The sequence below is a fragment of the Eutrigla gurnardus genome (assembly GCF_963514095.1).
Source record: "Eutrigla gurnardus genome assembly, chromosome: 8".
Classification (NCBI taxonomy): domain Eukaryota; kingdom Metazoa; phylum Chordata; class Actinopteri; order Perciformes; family Triglidae; genus Eutrigla; species Eutrigla gurnardus.
Window position 1 is genome coordinate 25,548,639 of NC_139922.1, and position 19,043 is coordinate 25,567,681.

The 19,043-nt window shown below is 36.8% G+C and overlaps 2 protein-coding genes across 2 annotated transcripts; both read right to left on the minus strand.

Annotated features, from left to right (window-relative positions):
* Positions 1 to 297: 297 nt before the first annotated feature.
* tafazzin (tafazzin, phospholipid-lysophospholipid transacylase) lies at positions 298 to 4,717 on the minus strand. Its single transcript, XM_084015168.1, has 11 exons — positions 4,681 to 4,717; positions 3,485 to 3,633; positions 2,849 to 2,977; positions 2,729 to 2,774; positions 2,540 to 2,625; positions 2,348 to 2,428; positions 2,199 to 2,240; positions 2,011 to 2,073; positions 1,636 to 1,688; positions 1,466 to 1,543; positions 298 to 1,282 (listed from the first exon to the last, which is right to left on the minus strand). The coding sequence occupies exons 2-11, from the start codon at positions 3,591 to 3,593 to the stop codon at positions 1,181 to 1,183; spliced, it is 789 nt and encodes a 262-aa protein (XP_083871294.1). The 5' UTR covers positions 3,594 to 3,633; positions 4,681 to 4,717; the 3' UTR covers positions 298 to 1,180.
* A 2,219-nt stretch (positions 4,718 to 6,936) lies between these two features.
* LOC311017307 (mitochondrial carnitine/acylcarnitine carrier protein-like) lies at positions 6,937 to 18,546 on the minus strand. Its single transcript, XM_084015559.1, has 9 exons — positions 18,024 to 18,546; positions 15,752 to 15,832; positions 14,897 to 15,024; positions 13,067 to 13,157; positions 12,007 to 12,124; positions 11,563 to 11,635; positions 11,354 to 11,463; positions 11,027 to 11,148; positions 6,937 to 7,471 (listed from the first exon to the last, which is right to left on the minus strand). The coding sequence occupies exons 1-9, from the start codon at positions 18,123 to 18,125 to the stop codon at positions 7,409 to 7,411; spliced, it is 888 nt and encodes a 295-aa protein (XP_083871685.1). The 5' UTR covers positions 18,126 to 18,546; the 3' UTR covers positions 6,937 to 7,408.
* Positions 18,547 to 19,043: the final 497 nt, after the last annotated feature.

A 19,043-nucleotide genomic window follows, 5' to 3' on the forward strand; every position in this document is an offset into this window, starting at 1 on the left:
CTATCACAGGGCCGACATATAGAGACAAACAACCATTCACACTCACATTCACACCTACGGGCAATTTAGAGTCATCAATCAACCTATCCCCATCCTGCATGTCTTTGGACTGTGGGAGGAAGCCGGAGAACCCGGAGAGAACCCACGCTCACACGGGGAGAACATGCAAACTCCACACAGAAGGAACCCTGGACCCTCTTGCTGTGAGGCGAGAGTGCTACCCACTACACCACCGTGATGTGATGCTTCTCTATTAAATATATAGTATAATTATATATTCGCGTTTTCATTGGACAATTCAAATTTACAAAAAAAGATGAATATTTATTGATGTTCACGCACAGCAGGAAAGAGCGCCGATCCCAGTAAGGCCGTACGTTTATAAAAACAACCACAGATCACTCTCCGACCGTGTAAAAGCCTCACAGCTCTGAGATCAAACACGATCCGTACATCCGTAACGGAGGCTGGAAGGAGCCAAAGAACGATGTGAAAAAGAAAATGATCAAATTATTTGCATTTGAATGTAGAAGAATCACAGAGAGAGAAAGAGATGAAATTAGATTAAGATTATAAATCATAAATCAACGTCCGTCCACGAGTACGCACAGAGGAGCATACTAATATTTAGTATTCAGACAAACAGCATTTATGTGCGACGTTCCCTTCAAAATGATTGGGTAAAAAATGCCCTGAAACAGATTATCAGATATAATATATTCATATTTAGAATTTTTTCTTGGGAAAGATCACAGTAAATAAAAGTGTAACAGCGAATGTCTGATGTGCCAATCCATATTTTGCCCCTCGCTACTTCCTTTATTGGCACGCCACGCTGGCATCGAACGTATCCGATGACGACGGTGACAGTGGGATCATAACCGAGCAGCGGATGAAGTAACACTGCACCGAAGGAAGCCACACATCCTCCAGATCTTTCACTCCTCTGGACCAACGCAGCGCCCGGCTGCTTCCAGGTCACACAGCATCATAACTGTCTAAACTCATCTCTCTGTTGCATCTGCATTCATGGAAATTGTCCTCAGTTTTTCGTGATGGTGATCCCACCACTCCACCACTCCACCGGGAGGGGAGAAAAGGAACCCCGCGTGTCCAGCGGTGAGGGTGTCGACCCTCGGTTCGGGGTAAAGGATCGTCGGTCTTGCAGGACGTCTTGGTCTCAGGATTTGGTCTGTATCTGCCCATGGAGGGCCTCGGCCTGGGCTTTCAGGGTCTCAAACTCCCCCTGGATGAAATCGGTCAGAGTCTTCCTCATTTCCAGCTGAAAGGAACATTTAAATAAACAATGATCACAAATGAAACTGTTTTTTTCTTTCAAAATGTTAAATATTTGCATCTTCTCAAGCATTATATTTCTGCGCTTTTCATGAGTGTGATACATAGATTGTACAAGTACAAGTACTGCGTTACAGCGTGTACATGCCAGACGGAGTCCGTTCCTCACCTGGCTCTTGTTTTCGGCTCGGAGGGATTCAACGAGGTCTCTCACGCTGAAGGGTTTCCCCACCAGGACTGTGATTCTCTGGAATCAAACCACCGGTTACAACTTCATTAAACAGGAAAACAAAGAGCCACGACGAACGTACTGCTGGGGTTACATTCGAGGGTTCCTACCTTGCCGGTCCGAGGAAGGTAAGGCTTCTCATTTGGCAGAACGTCACTCAAACCTGAGACAAATTAGAACAAAGTGATGGAATATTCTCTCTTTGCTGCAAATCGATATCACTTTGCGATATACGGTTTTTATTTTCACCTCTTGTTAAAAGATTTTTTTACTATTAGATTTGAAATTATTTTTTTATTATTAGTTTTTGCTGCATTTTAGTAATTCATACCATGCTTGTCAATTTAACCATCAACTCTGTTTTTATTATACACCTTTTATTTGCTCATTTCTCTTGCTTTTTATATCTTTGTAACTTGGTTTTGTAAATGAATTATCATTATTATTGGTTAGTATTATTAATGCTCCGTGGTTCGTGGTCTCACCTACGTGCCACAGAGGCAGGATCACCGGGTTGAGGGAGCACTCGGCTATCAGCCGACCCACGCCTGAAACACAAACCGGAAACGATCTGAACCATAAATCACTTTCACTAAATCAGCAGCAACTGTTTGATCTGCATTCATCTCTCCAACATGTACGTGTTGAACAGTGTAAAATGTGCTGTACTCACCCCACTTTAACCGTATAAATTCTTCAGTCATGTTGACTTTGCCTGTTAAATAAACAAATAATAATAAACTATAATACAAATCAAGCCACTACAGACAAAAAGAGGGCACGACTACAAGAGGAGGTGAAAATGTGAGGAAATTGAAATACCTTCGGGGAAGATGTGCACCCATTCTCCCCGGTTCAGCTTCTCCACGATGAAATCCATACCCTTCTGGTAAACGCCGTCGCCTGCGGGGAAAACACCGTCACAACCCCCGTCGGTCAGATCAAGTCAGAAGCTTCTAATGCTAGCATGCTAATAATGGTAAATAATAGAATAATAAAATAACGGAGACTCACCTCTGCAGACCGGAACACACTTTCCACGGCTGAAGAATCTCGAGTGCAGCTCTTGTGTGAAGCAAATGTCGGACGCCGCCGGAGTCCTGCGCGGTTGCACAGGAAATAATTATCGGTAAAAAAAAAAAAAACTCAAGTGAGTGGAGGAGGGAGGGAGGAGTGGGGGAGGGCAGGTGTAACAAAACTCACCACCGCATCTTGTTGAAGGTCCACAGCTGTCTCAGCCTCAGCACGCCTGTCACAAACACACAGTCAGTTCACCGTTTTCCAACGTTACTGTGAGTTTCAGATGGTGCGTCTGCGTCTTACCCCAGATGTGTGGGTCGTCCATGCAAGACTGGTGATTGGACAGAGTGAGGAGGGGGGTGTCAGAGGGCCTCTGGTCAACCAGGTCCAGCAAAACCTTGTGGTTGTGGACCGTCAGGTAGTTCATGTACTCTGGAGAATTGGCAGGGAGAAAACGTGTGAGAGTATTCCTGTTGGTAGATTCAGACACTTCAGTGTAGTAAAAAATGCTGTAAAAATACTCCACAGGTAATAAAAGTACAGATACCACAGTGTGAAAACACATTAAAAATACTAATACCTGACCAAGAAAATCCCCTACGACTACTGAAGGTACACTGTGAAAATACTCATCTACTAGTAAAATCGCTGGTTTCAAAACCTTAACGATGTAAAACTATAAAGCACTTCACGTAAACGTATTGATGGTGCAGTATAATGTTCCCCGTCAGTGTTTTACTATTATATCTGAAGTTTCTGGGTTAAAATTACTACTGCATTAATGTGTATTTTGCATGGTTTTAATTAATTTAATGGACAGCGGTGCGTCATAAAAGAAGAGTTTAGATTAGGAAGTAGGAGGATTTTCTCAACACAGCTGGAGATGTGTGTTTTTTTAACTGGACAGGAAGAATACATATATAATATATTCCAACTTACTGGTCCAGAAGTAGGAATATGTGCCCACCATCCCCATGATCACTGAGCTGGAGATCCTCCATGCCAACGCGGGGCTTTTTGGGAACGGCCATCTGACCTCCAGGGGCATCGCGGCGCTCCACAGACACTACATCCACACACACATTAACCTGGAGCAACGCAAACACAACAAGGATCAGCCAGAAGGAAAACTAAACACGACACAACGTTAGGTTTAGACTTTTTTAGGGGATGTTAAGTTTACTCAGCCTGAGGAAAGAGTGTGTTTACAAGACACCTACTGTGTGTACATACCGGGTAGCTTATGAATCCCCCCGAGATCAAGTGTTTTCTTAATTTATATCAACATCTAATGTATCGGTTCCTATAACTTTTCCAAAGACAATCCAAGCAATTTTCAAGCATTTCAAGGTGCATTTCCATGCTTTTCCAGCCCCTTCCAGCTGTGGTAAACTCCATCTTTGTATCAATCCAATGGTCAGTATTCAATCTCCTTATTATGTCACTTGTTCATCACATTAAATGAGATGTTATTGTCCTCTAAACAACCAACATGATGTTTGGAGACAGCTTTTTACAGAAGGACCACAAATGAAAGGAAAACTAATTCCACTAACAGATCCACAGAAATATAATCACCAACTATTTTCATCATCTGTTCATCATCAAAAGTCATTTTTTTCATAAAGAAATGTCAGAAAATGATGTTTTCAGTCCCTCAAATATGGAGATCTTCTTTTCTCCGTTCTATCATAGATGTCATCGAAGTGATTGTACTTAAAAAACGAGGCGACTATGTTTACAACCGCTGGCTGATGTTAGCATGCTAGGAAGCTAGCTTCTAGCTAAAGATCACTGACGCAAATCAGCTCAGAGAGACAAAACTCTAGACGTTAAATACATAAATACATTAAAACTGGTACACGAAGGGTGAGTTGGCGTTTTTAGCTTCACAGTCGCTGCACTGACACAATAATTGAACCGTTAACCTGACGTTAGCAGTGAGCCGGTACATCTGCATTTTCATTCGGGTCCGACTCTCTATTGTGACGCTGTAACTGCTCCTGTTAACTTTCCCGCTCTTTAATCAACACGTGACGCAGCGCGTCGCCTTATTAGACACGATCGAAGATATTGGGAGACTTTTAAATAACTTAAACACAGGAAAACATCACAAGAGCAAACATTTACTTCACCTTTCTCCCCGTTGACAGGCTGGTGGTAGTCATCGACCCGGAAGTGAAAGTCCCGCGCGACTTGTTGTGGGTATTGTAGTTTTTTCTTTCCCCCCCAGGGAAGCCTATTGTTGTTGTTTTTTTTACATACCGGTAATAATGGTCACGATGTATTGCTCGCAGCAACCTGTCAGAGATAACGGCCTCCTAAATAATGCGTGTTCCTTTAAATATTTTTAAACTGACTTCCGGGTTCACAACACTACTTCCGGTTTGAGAAGAAGGATAGTTAAAATAGGAGCTGTCACGCTTGTTTGAGTACAACATAATCTGATCTGCATTTTGACGACAGATGCGCGAGCACACAAAAAAACGTATATACGGCTAAGCGCAATCAAAGAGCACATGAGCGGATTCCAGTTACACTGCGCATGTGCTAACTCCCTTCACCTCCGACCCAGACCCAACCTTCATTCAAGAGCCGTGGATGCTGTGAAGTAGGCCGAAGGTGAAGCGCGTCCACTTTGACCCGCTGTTACCACGTTTAGCCTTCCCTTCCTTGAGAACTGTGGATTCAAATTCAGTTTAATTATTTTCATATTAATTATAATAAAAATCTTAATTTTGCACAGTACACACCCTATGAGGACAGAAGCTGCCAAAGCCCACAAGTAAATACACAAATACATAAAATAAATACATTTTTTACCCATTCATTATTGCCTTTGTGTATTATTAATATTATTTCTGGTAAAGTTAAATTATTTATCAAATAATTTATCTATTTATTTTTATTTTGGCAGTTTCCCGTCATCCATATTAAAAAGACAAGATAGAGACCGAGACAGAATATTAAATATTTCTGTGAAACAATTTGCTGTCTGATTGGTATCCAAAGACACACACAAGGATCTGGATCATAACGGAGAAAGTAGGATCTCAGCAGGATAGAAACATGAACAGACAAGGATTTTATTTTCTATATAAATATGGCACCATTTCAGAACAAACAGAGTTTCTTTTTGTTAGCTTTTTGTTATACCGACTATATTAATAGTAAAGCATCGGTTGATGTGTCTGCAGGCAACGCGCACAAGATTTGATTCTGATTCTCCTTCCTTTTATTATAATCTGGTGATTCTGCAACAGAAATATTGTTGAGCCGCTGAGCTGATTTGAAAATATGGACATTTTTATGAAATTGATTTTTGATATCTTCACAAATTTAACTGTCACAATTAAAATAAGATGACAGGAGTCAGTTCTCTAGAGATGAAACAAATTACTCAATTGTTGGACTGTTAATCTGACTGATTCTTTAAATTATCATGTTTTTGTTTTATTTAAATTAATATCAAAAATAATTGCTAATGAAAATAACCATTAGTTCCAGGTCTTGTTGTAATAAAGTCAAGCAGAAATTAAAATGCTTTTTTAACCCTTTTAAATAACATCCATATTGTGCACATTTTAAACAATATATGCCAGAATAAAAAAATAAAATAAATAAATATATATATATATATATATATATATATTTGTTGAAAGATTCGGTTGCCAATTTCTCAAAATGCTTGTCAACCTGGCAACCCCTGTACCGGCCCTTTAAATCAGAGCCGGTTTGGCCCACTAGGAGGCAAACATGAGCCCCCCCCCAACATATTTAGACACTGAAATAGCCTGGTTAATGTTAGGGATGATTAGTTTTAGAACATGAAAGCAAAATAATGTCTGACATATTGAGGTATTAAAACTAGTTTCATGACACGAGGCCACAAAATATGCTTTCAATCTTTTGGTTGTTTTTGTTTCAGCGGTGTGAATCCCCCCTGATTACGAAGAAGGTATTATCATGCAGACAACAGTAGAAACTATTTAACCGGAAAATCCACAATGCTTTATCCCAAAACTTTAATCAGAAGGGTTTATAAACTTACCAAACACCAACAAATAAATAAATACATGGGTTTTTTTGGCAGAGTTCATAGATGAAAAACATATTTAAACCCATTGTTACAAACATCAATAATAAAAGTGAGAAAAAGCTCTGATCCCTCCACCCAAAAAAAATGTATATATATATATATATATATATATATATATATATATATATATGTAATTTATATATATTAATAATTACGTTACATCTCAACATCAGACATTCATAAGTGTGCGCTTAAGTTGTACCGCTACTCACAAAAAAGTGCTTTGAAATTCTTGATAACGAAGAGACGATGCATTTATAAAAATGAAATGTGAAATTACATTTAAAACGACAAGAATTACACGTTACATCAGGTGAGCTGCTGGTCCAGACTGGTGACCAGGTAGACTCCTCAGAGAAACAGGTGAGCTGCTGGTCCAGACTGGTGACCAGGTAGACTCCTCAGAGAAACAGGTGAGCTGCTGGTCCAGACTGGTGACTAGGTAGACTCCTCAGAGAAACAAGTGAGCTGCTGGTCCAGACTGGTGACACTCCTCAGAGAAACAGGTGAGCTGCTGGTCCAGACTGGTGACCAGGTAGACTCCTCAGAGAAACAGGTGAGCTGCTGGTCCAGACTGGTGACCAGGTAGACTCGTCAGAGAAACACGTGAGCTGCTGGTCCAGACTGGTGACCAGGTAGAGTCGTCAGAGAAACAGGTGAGCTGCTGGTCCAGACTGGTGACCAGGTAGAGTCGTCAGAGAAACAGGTGAGCTGCTGGTCCAGACTGGTGACCAGGTAGACTCGTCAGAGGAACACTGACTGGTTCACCAGTTGGGTGCGAGTGCGTTCAGGCCCTTTAACGCCACCTCGAACCCCATAAAACAGGCCTGAGGGAGGAACAGGAACAGGAACAAAGGGATCAGATCACAGGAAGTACATGATGGTGTTGACTGTCAGTTAACAGGAAGTCTACGAAATAGAACCATCTAAACTACTCCTGTTAATACTGCTACTACTGTTAATAATACTACTACTGTTAACATTACTACTAGTGTTAATATTACTACTACTGTTAATATTACTACTACTGTTAATATTACTCCTGTTAATATTACTACTACTGTTAATACTACTACTACTGTTAATACTACTCCTGTTAATACTACTCCTGTTAATATTACTACTACTATTCATATTACTACTACTGTTAACATTACTACTAGTGTTAATATTACTACTACTGTTAATATTACTACTACTGTTAATATTACTCCTGTTAATATTACTACTACTGTTAATAATACTACTACTGTTAATACTACTCCTGTTAATACTACTACTACTGTGTATATTACTCCTGTCAATATTACTACTACTATTCATATTACTACTACTGTTCATATTACTACTACTGTTAATATTGCTCCTGTTAATATTACTACTACTATTCATATTACTACTACTGTTAACATTACTACTAGTGTTAATATTACTACTACTGTTAATATTACTCCTGTTAATATTACTACTACTGTTAATACTACTACTACTGTTAATACTACTCCTGTTAATACTACTACTACTGTTAATATTACTCCTGTCAATATTACTACTACTATTCATATTACTACTACTGTTCATATTACTACTACTGTTAATATTGCTCCTGTTAATATTACTACTACTGTTAACATTACTACTAGTGTTAATATTACTACTACTGTTAAGATTGCTCCTGTTAATATTACTACTACTGTTAACATTACTACTACTGTTCATATTACTACTACTGTTAACATTACTACTAGTGTTAATATTACTACTACTGTTCATATTACTACTACTGTTAACATTACTACTAATGTTAACATTACTACTAGTGTTAATATTACTACTACTGTTCATATTACTACTACTGTTAACATTACTACTAGTGTTAATATTACTACTACTGTTCATATTACTACTACTATTCATATTACTACTACTGTTAACATTACTACTAGTGTTAATATTACTACTACTGTTCATATTACTACTACTGTTAACATTACTACTAGTGTTAATATTACTACTACTGTTCATATTACTACTACTGTTAATATTACTACTACTGTTAATACTACTACTACTGTTAATACTACTCCTGTTAATACTACTACTACTACTGTTAATATTACTCCTGTCAATATTACTACTACTATTCATATGACTACTACTGTTCATATTACTACTACTGTTAATATTGCTCCTGTTAATATTACTACTACTATTCATATTACTACTGTTAACATTACTACTAGTGTTAATATTACTACTACTGTTCATATTACTACTACTGTTAACATTACTCCTGTTAATATTACTACTACTGTTAATATTACTACTACTATTCATATTACTACTACTGTTAACATTACTACTAGTGTTAATATTACTACTACTGTTCATATTACTACTACTGTTAACATTACTCCTGTTAATATTACTACTACTGTTAATATTACTAATACTGTTCATATTACTCCTGTTAATATTACTACTACTGTTAATAATACTACTACTGTTAATACTACTCCTGTTAATACTACTACTACTGTTAATATTACTCCTGTCAATATTACTACTACTATTCATATTACTACTACTGTTCATATTACTACTACTGTTAATATTGCTCCTGTTAATATTACTACTACTATTCATATTACTACTACTGTTAACATTACTACTAGTGTTAATATTACTACTACTGTTAATATTACTACTACTGTTAATATTACTCCTGTTAATATTACTACTACTGTTAATACTACTACTACTACTGTTAATACTACTCCTGTTAATACTACTACTACTGTTAATATTACTCCTGTCAATATTACTACTACTATTCATATTACTACTACTGTTCATATTACTACTACTGTTAATATTGCTCCTGTTAATATTACTACTACTGTTAACATTACTACTAGTGTTAATATTACTACTACTGTTAATATTGCTCCTGTTAATATTACTCCTACTGTTAACATTACTACTACTGTTCATATTACTACTACTGTTAACATTACTACTAGTGTTAATATTACTACTACTGTTCATATTACTACTACTGTTAACATTACTACTAATGTTAACATTACTACTAGTGTTAATATTACTACTACTGTTCATATTACTACTACTGTTAACATTACTACTAGTGTTAATATTACTACTACTGTTCATATTACTACTACTGTTAACATTACTATTAGTGTTAATATTACTACTACTGTTCATATTACTACTACTGTTAACATTACTACAAGTGTTAATATTACTACTACTATTCATATTACTACTACTGTTAACATTACTACTAGTGTTAATATTACTACTACTGTTCATATTACTACTACTATTCATATTACTACTACTGTTAACATTACTACTAGTGTTAATATTACTACTACTGTTCATATTACTACTACTGTTAACATTACTACTAGTGTTAATATTACTACTACTGTTAATATTACTACTACTGTTAATACTACTCCTGTTAATACTACTACTACTGTTAATATTACTCCTGTCAATATGACTACTACTATTCATATTACTACTACTGTTCATATTACTACTACTGTTAATATTGCTCCTGTTAATATTACTACTACTATTCATATTACTACTGTTAACATTACTACTAGTGTTAATATTACTACTACTGTTCATATTACTACTACTGTTAACATAACTCCTGTTAATATTACTACTACTGTTAATATTACAACTACTATTCATATTACTACTACTGTTAACATTACTACTAGTGTTAATATTACTACTACTGTTCATATTACTACTACTGTTAACATTACTCCTGTTAATATTACTACTACTGTTAATATTACTAATACTGTTCATATTATTACTAATGTTAACATTACTACTAGTGTTAATATTACTACTAGTGTTAATATTACTACTACTGTTAATATTATTACTAATGTTAACATTACTACTAGTGTTAATATTACTACTAGTGTTAATATTACTACTACTGTTCATATTACTACTACTGTTAATATTATAACTAATGTTAACATTACTACTAGTGTTAATATTACTACTGTTAATATTACTCCTGTTAATATTACTACTACTATTCATATTATTACTAATGTTAACATTACTACTAGTGTTAATATTACTACTAGTGTTAATATTACTACTACTGTTAACATTACTACTAGTGTTAATATTACCACTGTTAATATACTACTAGAGAGCAGACGGAACCCAAGATCCTGATCTGCTCCAGATTTCTGCCTGAAGTTAAATCTGTTCGGCAGTTTTGCTCCCTAAATGTAATTGAATTGTATAGGCGCAGAAATACAACTACAAGTATAGTAAATATACGAGTATACTGATTGAAATATGAGCTTTACCCCGTTGGCAGGGAAGGCTCGTAGGAAGACGGGGCCGCTTCCCTTATAGAGCGCTTTATATCCTTCTTCTCGGAGCAGCGTCCTCAGGACGTCCAGCAGACCTCTGTACTTCCCTTCAGGAGCTACACACACACACACACACACACAGTTAAAGGAGAAGTTTGAGTATAGAGGCTCATGCTGCCTTCACGTGGTGTCGGATATTGTTGGAAATATGAGTTGCCAACCCCAAAAATGCATAAAGTCATATTTAAGAGTGGGGGGAACTCAAGAGATATAATTTTGATACATTCTGGTAATTCTGACTGGCAAGCAAAGGTCTCTCACCTATCTGGAAGTTGGATTTTAGGACGTCGAAAGGAAGAGCGTAGAGCCAGTGTGTGATCCCCGCCACTCCGCCGGCCAGGAGGATCTTGGGCGTGCTGAGCTGAGAAACACTAAAAAAACATGTGGAAAACGCAACGTTAAAATACGAGTTCAAAGACTTCTATGTGCTTTTATACGAGCTTCTCTACGCGGTTACCACGGTTACTCACTTTTGACCCTCAGGCGTCATGACGTTTCTGATGTATTCGTATGAGAGGAAGTACAGGCCAGCAGAGGGCACGTCTGAAAAACACACAGGTGGAGGCTGAAGAAGTACAAATACACAACAATGTACTTGTACATCACTTGAGTCCATTTCATGCTACTTTATTACTCTATTAACTACATCTCAGAGGGAAATATTGGATTTTTTTAAACCTTCACTGTTGTAGATTTAGCTGATTAATACTATATTGAAATTAACGAATAACTAATGTTATGTTTTATTATATAATATTATTATTTGTTTCTTCTTAAAACATAATAATAACTATTATTACATAATTAGCAATTACCGTGCAATAAAACCAGGTAATCCAATGAATAACAGAGATAAACAGACAGCGAAACGTATATGTAAAAGTAGTAAAAGATAATTCTGTAAACTTTTTTACCTCTGATGAGCGTGAACACCATCCCTTTGTAGATGCTGCGGATGCCCTGAGCCTTGTAGAGCTGGGCAGCACAGTCCAGCGGCCCCGCGTACCTGGACTCTCCGCGGCTCACCTGCACCTGGAAGACCCAAGAAACACAGTAACAGTTGGAGCTTTGGACGCTTCTGCTCGTGTTCTGATGTTGGGGAACTGAAGAGAGAGAGCGCCACCTCCTGGCGATCGTGAAAGCTAGGGACTCTTTTCTTTCCTTGCCATATATACTCCTACTTCATTACATTTCAAAAGGGAAATATTGTACTTTTTTACAGATTGTCCCTTTACAATCTACAAAAAAAAAAAAAAAAAACTTTCACACTAACTTGTATGTTCGTACGTCCTGGCACTTAATACTTAGCATCGTGTCTCTCTGTTGTATACCAGCAGTGTGGTAACCAAGCAACTAGGAGTGCTTGAAGCTTGTTCTATTGATATCCTTACTGCTCCGATGTAAATGTACAAACTAATAACCACCATTTGTATCATATTTGCTGCGTGAGTTTCTGAGACCTCCATCTTATCAACACAATCAATACTTTTCCGTAAAAACCTGCTGCATTACTCTCCCCCTGATATTTTTTGCACTCGTCTATAGGTCTTCATGTTGATTGTTTGATTGGTTGTTCGTTTATATGCAAAATCAGAAACCAATAAAAAGTAAATTAAAAAAGGCATGTGACCTGATTGTCATTGACGGTCATGTAAAAAATATATAGATTTCAAAATTGAGTTTGGATTTTGTTAGGTTTGATAAATTCAAAAAATGTAATTGTCAAAAGTCGATAGCAACTATTCATTAGTCATTTTTCATGCTAAAACTCCAAACATTTCCAGGTTACAGCTTCTCAAATGTGACGGCTTTTAATTTTCTTAAATTTAAATGTATTTTGGGATTGTTGGTTGGACAAACAACAGTGAATGTGTCCACTTTAAGGGGTTTTTGTACTTTTTTTCTGACCAAACAATGAAGAAAATCGATGAATGTGGGAAAAGTCAGCGGATGAATCCACAAGGAAGAACTTACCTGTAATAAACACTTGATCCTCTCTCCTGGAGCCACGATGACGGCCGGCAACGTGCCGGCCAGACAGCCGGCCAGGAAGATCTGAGTGTACCTGAACACAACACAAACAAATCACTTCTTCAGCTGAAGGGAAATATGAAAAGGAAATGTAATTGTGATCATGAACATGAATTCATGAATTCAAGCTTTTATTCCTTTTTAATGTCAACGGAGCTCAGTGACGTAAAGTCTGGTTCTCTGACCGACGTCACGTTAACGTGGTCATTTACCCACAAAGCATAGCGTCGTGACGTTAAACACACGGTTTCCAGGGGAGGACCAGATGGGTCAAATAAAAAAGGAGTTCAAATAAAGAGGAGACAGCTTCACATACTGCTCGTTTTGGCCATGAGCTTTCCAACGGTACCAGCTTTGAGTCTCTCATCACATGAGGTATAATTATTCCCCGTGTATAATAATAATAAACCACACTATTTCCCCATGATATATTATTTAATATATAAAATAATAGTATAATAATAATAATAATAATAATAATGATGATAATAAACCACATTATTTCCCCATGATATATTATTTAATATATAAAATAATAGTATAATAATAATGATGATAATAAACCACATTATTTCCCCATGATATATTATTTAATATATAAAATAATAGTATAATAATAATAATAATAATAATAATAAACCACATTATTTCCCCATGATATATTATTTAATATATAAAATAATAGTATAATAATAATAATAATAATAATAATAATAATAATAATGATGATAATAAACCACACTATTTCCCCATGATATATTATTTCATATATAAAATAATAGTATAATAATAATAATAATGATGGTAATAAACAACATTATTTCCCCATGATATATTCTATCATAATATTAAATAATAGTATAATAATAATAATAATAATAATAATAATAATAATAATAATAATGATGATAATAAACCACACTATTTCCCCATGATATATTATATCATAATATTAAATAATAGTATAATAATAATAATAAACCACATTATTTCCCCATGATATATTATATCATAATATTAAATAATAGTATAATAATAATAATAAACCACATTATTTCCCCATGATATATTATATCATAATATTAAATAATAGTATAATAATAATAATAAACCACATTATTTCCCCATGATATATTATATCATAATATTAAATAATAGTATAATAATAATAATAAACCACATTATTTCCCCATGATATATTATATCATAATATTAAATAATAGTATAATAATAATAATAAACCACATTATTTCCCCATGATATATTATATCATAATATTAAATAATAGTATAATAATAATAATAAACCACATTATTTCCCCATGATATATTATATCATAATATTAAATAATAGTATAATAATAATAATAAACCACATTATTTCCCCATGATATGAGGTATGATTATTCTTACTTAACACAAAATGAACTCATTAAATCCTGAGAAGTGAGTGCTTTCAGAGTGTCATTTACAACATAAAACATGTGGTGTATTTGTCTTTTATGAGGCGAACAGTTGGGTGTTGTTAACGGATGTTTGGATGTAGTTTTGCTGTTTAACCCTAAAGTTAGAGTCTCCAGCACGTGTGACATTGTCGTGGTAACATGAGGAAACAGGAGGGGGGCGTTGCTTCACGTCAGCGAATGATATCAGAGGGGAGGGCAGCCGAGAGGTGCTTATATATATAAATAGCTTGTATTCTAGGTATCACAGACGTGTGTGTGTGTGTGTGTGTTCCCGTCTATTTGCGGTCTTGCATTGACTTTTGACTCACGTTAGAGGTTTGTTGGGATCCGTCTGCAGGAACTGTTTACCGAGACCGTACCCCATGAAACCGAGGGCCATCATAGGAGCTGCGCCCATCAGGGGGACACCCATACCCTTATAGAGGCCGAGGAGACCCTGGAGACACACACACACACACACACACACACACACACACACACACAAACAGAGAAACACAAACGTTAAATAAAAGTGTTCCCATCCTCCTGTTTCTATCACTGACTGTGTGGAATATGAACGTCGTGACGTCACCCAAAGGTGTCCGAAGAGTCGTGAAGCTCAAAGTGGGCGTGGCCAGGATGACAAAAGCCGAACTCTAATACATTGGAGGTGGATCCATAGATTGTATATTAAGTGGACGTAAAGCCACCATTGGGTTTGTGGACGACAGTTTCGAAGCCTCTACTATGGCAACCGGTGAAGGAAGTGACCATATTTGGACTGTGGAGGAGCGACGGGTGGATGTGATGAATAAGAAGCGGCACCCTTACTGCATCTGGCAGGAAGTGGTAGTAATCGTAATAATAATGATTACTATTATTTAACTTAACTCAAGATGCTTCACATACGAGGTAAACAAGACTCTGGAATATTTACACCAAAGAACCATAAGATAAGATTTAAAAGTGAGAGAGAGACACACACAGAGAGAGGGAGAGAGAGAGAGAGAGAGAGAGAGAGAGAGAGAGAGATTGGGGACAGTTGCTCGACCAGCTGTTTAAATAGATTATACTAATATTCACACAACAGGAGTGGATGGAAACAAGCTTTCATTCAAGTTTTATTTTAGCAGATTGTGTGTGTGTGTGTGTGCGTGTGTGTGTGTGTGTGTGTGTGTGTTCACCTCTTTGGTTACGGTCTTGCGTATACAGTCATATGTTCCCGTGTAGAGAACATGCTGAGAGGACTGCGTCTGCAGTCTCACCTGGAGGACAGGAATCAGTTAGAAATGTCAACAACACACAAATAAACAAACACACACACACTCACACACACACACACACACACACACACACACACACACACACACACACACACACACACACCTCTGGCCATGTATCCTGGAGGGGACGACGGTTGAGATAATGGAGACACACCCGCCGATAAAAGCAGGGTGTTGAGAGAGTTACAGCAGATAAAACATTCAGAACACTTCTTAATGAACGTGAACACAAATAACAGATTCTCTTCATCATTTTCTAGAAAGTTTACAGGAAATAACCCTGTTCTTCTCCTTGAAATAAAAAGCTCCAAATAAATATTATATATATATATATATATATATATATATATATATATTACGGAAGCGTATTGCATTCACTTGAGTAATTTTTTTTTGGTTTGTTTTTTGGAGTAATTATTTCTGTTTTTCTGAGTAATTTATTTCTTTGGTCTGTTTTTCTGAGTAATTTATTTCTTTGGTCTGTTTTTCGGAGTAATTAATTTTTTGGTCTGTTTTTCGGAGTAATTTTTTTGGTCTGTTTTTCGGAGTAAATTTTTTTTGTCTGTTTTTCTGAGTAATTTTTTTTTGGTCTGTTTTTCGGAGTAATTTTTTTTTTTTTTTCTGTTTTTCAGAGTAATTTTTTTCTGATTTTCTGAATAATTTTTTTTCTGAGTTTAGACAGCATTTGAAACAATAGACGCATTCATTCCTTTGTGAAAGCTCGATAATGGAGGCCAACATGACCGACTTGTTTAGTTTTATCAAGTTCTACTTTGATCTGGGATTAAGACACTGGGAGATAGTCCTGTCTTTGAGTCATATAGATGGTATTACCATAAGTGTATCCACTTTACGCAGGCACCTGAGGACTTTGCGGCTGAATAGCTGAAGATGGGGCATGTGTATGCAGGAGTCACTACAGGTCCATGGGAGTCACTTGCAGGTTGGAGGTTCTCGCGGGAGTTCGAAGTATCGCGATAATTCAGAAAAAAAATTACTCCGAAAAACAGAAAAAAAATTACTCCGAAAATCAGGAAAAGAATTACTCAGAAAATCAGGAAAAATAATTAGTCAGAAAAACAACCAAACAAAAAAAAATTACTCAGAAAAACAGACCAAAAAAAAATTACTCAGAAAAACAGACCACAGAAATAAATTACTCAGAAAAACAGGAATAATTACTCCAAAAAACAAACCCAAAAAAAAATTACTCAAGTGAATACAATACGCTTCCGTAATATATATATATATATATATATATAAAATGTTTTTCCTGTAAGAAATTAGTCAGCAGTTTGGTCATTTGGTCCAGAGGTTCTCAATAGTTTTTAAGCCAAATAAAGATAGACGAATGTATTGAGGCCCCTGGAATAATGTTATAATTTGTTTACTTGTATAGTCTGCATTTTGTGAAAGAACAACACAAGAGAAATTAATTAGAAAATAAGATAATATTAGAAATATGTCTCCTTTAAAACAATTAGCTCCAAAATGAGTCGGCTCAGTCTGGTATTGGAACAAAGAATTTAATAAAAATAAAACTTTTCTTCTTATTTCTTTTCGACTGAGATCCAATGTGAACGTTTATTTGAGGAGCCAGTTTCTACCTCAGAAATGAATGAAAATATGACAGTTTTTCTCTTAATGTTTCCCCCTTTCTCGTTGAGAATGTAGTTATTATGATTTATTTAAGTATTGGAACAAAGTATTTACACTTCGTTACTTCCCTCCTGCACTTGCAACACTTTTGGGGGAAAAGTTTCCGGAGACTTTATTGACTTGAATTTGTTTTTATAAATTAACAAACATCATGAGTGTCTTTCATGGTACACACACACACACACACACGCACACACACACACACACACACACACACACACACACACACACACACACACACACACACACACACACACACACACTGTGCTGTTTCTCGGAGCTGCCTCGCGACCTCTCTGACTTTATAATCTGATTGATCGATAATCCCTGAACACCTTCAGTCTGACCTCGGACTCCCACCGAGAACCGAGACCGATATAGACCGGAATAAACGGGTCCGGGAAACCGTTTCAGCGGAGTCCATTCATACACACATCTTTATAACGTGTTAACGACACGCGGACAGACAGGCATGCAGACGGACAGACAGTCAGACGGACGGACAGACAGTCACCTTGATGGTGTCCAGCGGGTGTCCGGCGAACAGCAGACAGGCTCCGCCGAACCCGCCTGCCACGAAGTTCTTGAGTGGAGAAAGTCTTGGCTGGTCCCCCATCCTCTCCTCCGCGTGGCCAGACCCCCACACAAGCCGGGGACAGGGTCCTGCTAGACCCGCAACCCTCCGCTGCTGTCTCACTCTCCCTGGGTGCGTGTGTGCGAGACACTCAGCTGTCTGTCTGCCTGTCTGTTGTGGACTTTGCCTTCAGAGAGCTGAGTGGGACTGAGAGCTACTTATCCTGCAAACACGTACTTTATACTAGTTCTACTACTTAAACAAAGAACACACACTGGTGTGTTAGTGTTACTATAGAAACTCACGTGTACACAGCCGGCGGCAGACTTTGAGAGTACTTTGATCCTCTCTATACTACACTAACCAGCCTATTTACCGCATGGAACAGTGAAACAGCGACATCTGGCGGCGGCGTGATGCATTACAAGTATTGCACAAGTATCAACTCATTCAAAGCAGGGCTGAAAACATTAGTGTTTACTGCAGCTTTCCCGTAGGAGAAATGTAAAAAAAATATCTCATTTTAACAATTTTAACCCTCGGCTATTTCATCTGCTTGTTTTCATATATTTTAATGTTTTTGCGTTTTATGTATTTCTACTAGACTGGCGACCTGTCCAGGGTGAACCCTGCCTTCGCTCCAGCCCCCCGTGACCCTAAAATACAGGATAAGCGGTAGACGATGGATGGAGGGATGGATGTATTTCTACTGATAAGCTGTAAATTACCTTGTGCGCAAATGGTGCTATACAAATAAACTCACTTTGCGTCTCCTCCAGTTAATCTCAGAGGGAAATATTGCACGTTGTATTCCACTAAATTTGTCCAGATGTGTACAGACTACTATACTCAAGTAGAAGTACTGATACAACATCTTTACTCGAGAAAAAGTGGAAAAGTTACAGTTCTCTGAAATGTTCTCAAAGTAGAAAGTAGAAAGTTTGCCTATGAAGGAAATTC

What these genes read in the sequence shown, in the direction of transcription:
- tafazzin (XM_084015168.1), bottom strand. Translation starts at nt 3,593, where the DNA reads ATGCCCCTGGAGGTCAGATGGCCGTTCCCAAAAAGCCCCGCGTTGGCA. An exon ending in GTGTGTTCCGGTCTGCAGAG is followed by an intron (nt 2,429 to 2,539) that starts GTGAGTCTCCGT and finishes TTTTCCCCGCAG; the next exon opens with GCGACGGCGTTTACCAGAAG. An exon ending in CCTGCCTCTGTGGCACGTAG is followed by an intron (nt 1,689 to 2,010) that starts GTGAGACCACGA and finishes AATTTGTCTCAG; the next exon opens with GTTTGAGTGACGTTCTGCCA.
- LOC311017307 (XM_084015559.1), bottom strand. Translation starts at nt 18,125, where the DNA reads ATGGGGGACCAGCCAAGACTTTCTCCACTCAAGAACTTCGTGGCAGGC. An exon ending in ACCCGCTGGACACCATCAAG is followed by an intron (nt 15,833 to 18,023) that starts GTGACTGTCTGT and finishes CCTGTCCTCCAG; the next exon opens with GTGAGACTGCAGACGCAGTC. An exon ending in GATCCCAACAAACCTCTAAC is followed by an intron (nt 13,158 to 14,896) that starts GTGAGTCAAAAG and finishes TGTTGTGTTCAG; the next exon opens with GTACACTCAGATCTTCCTGG.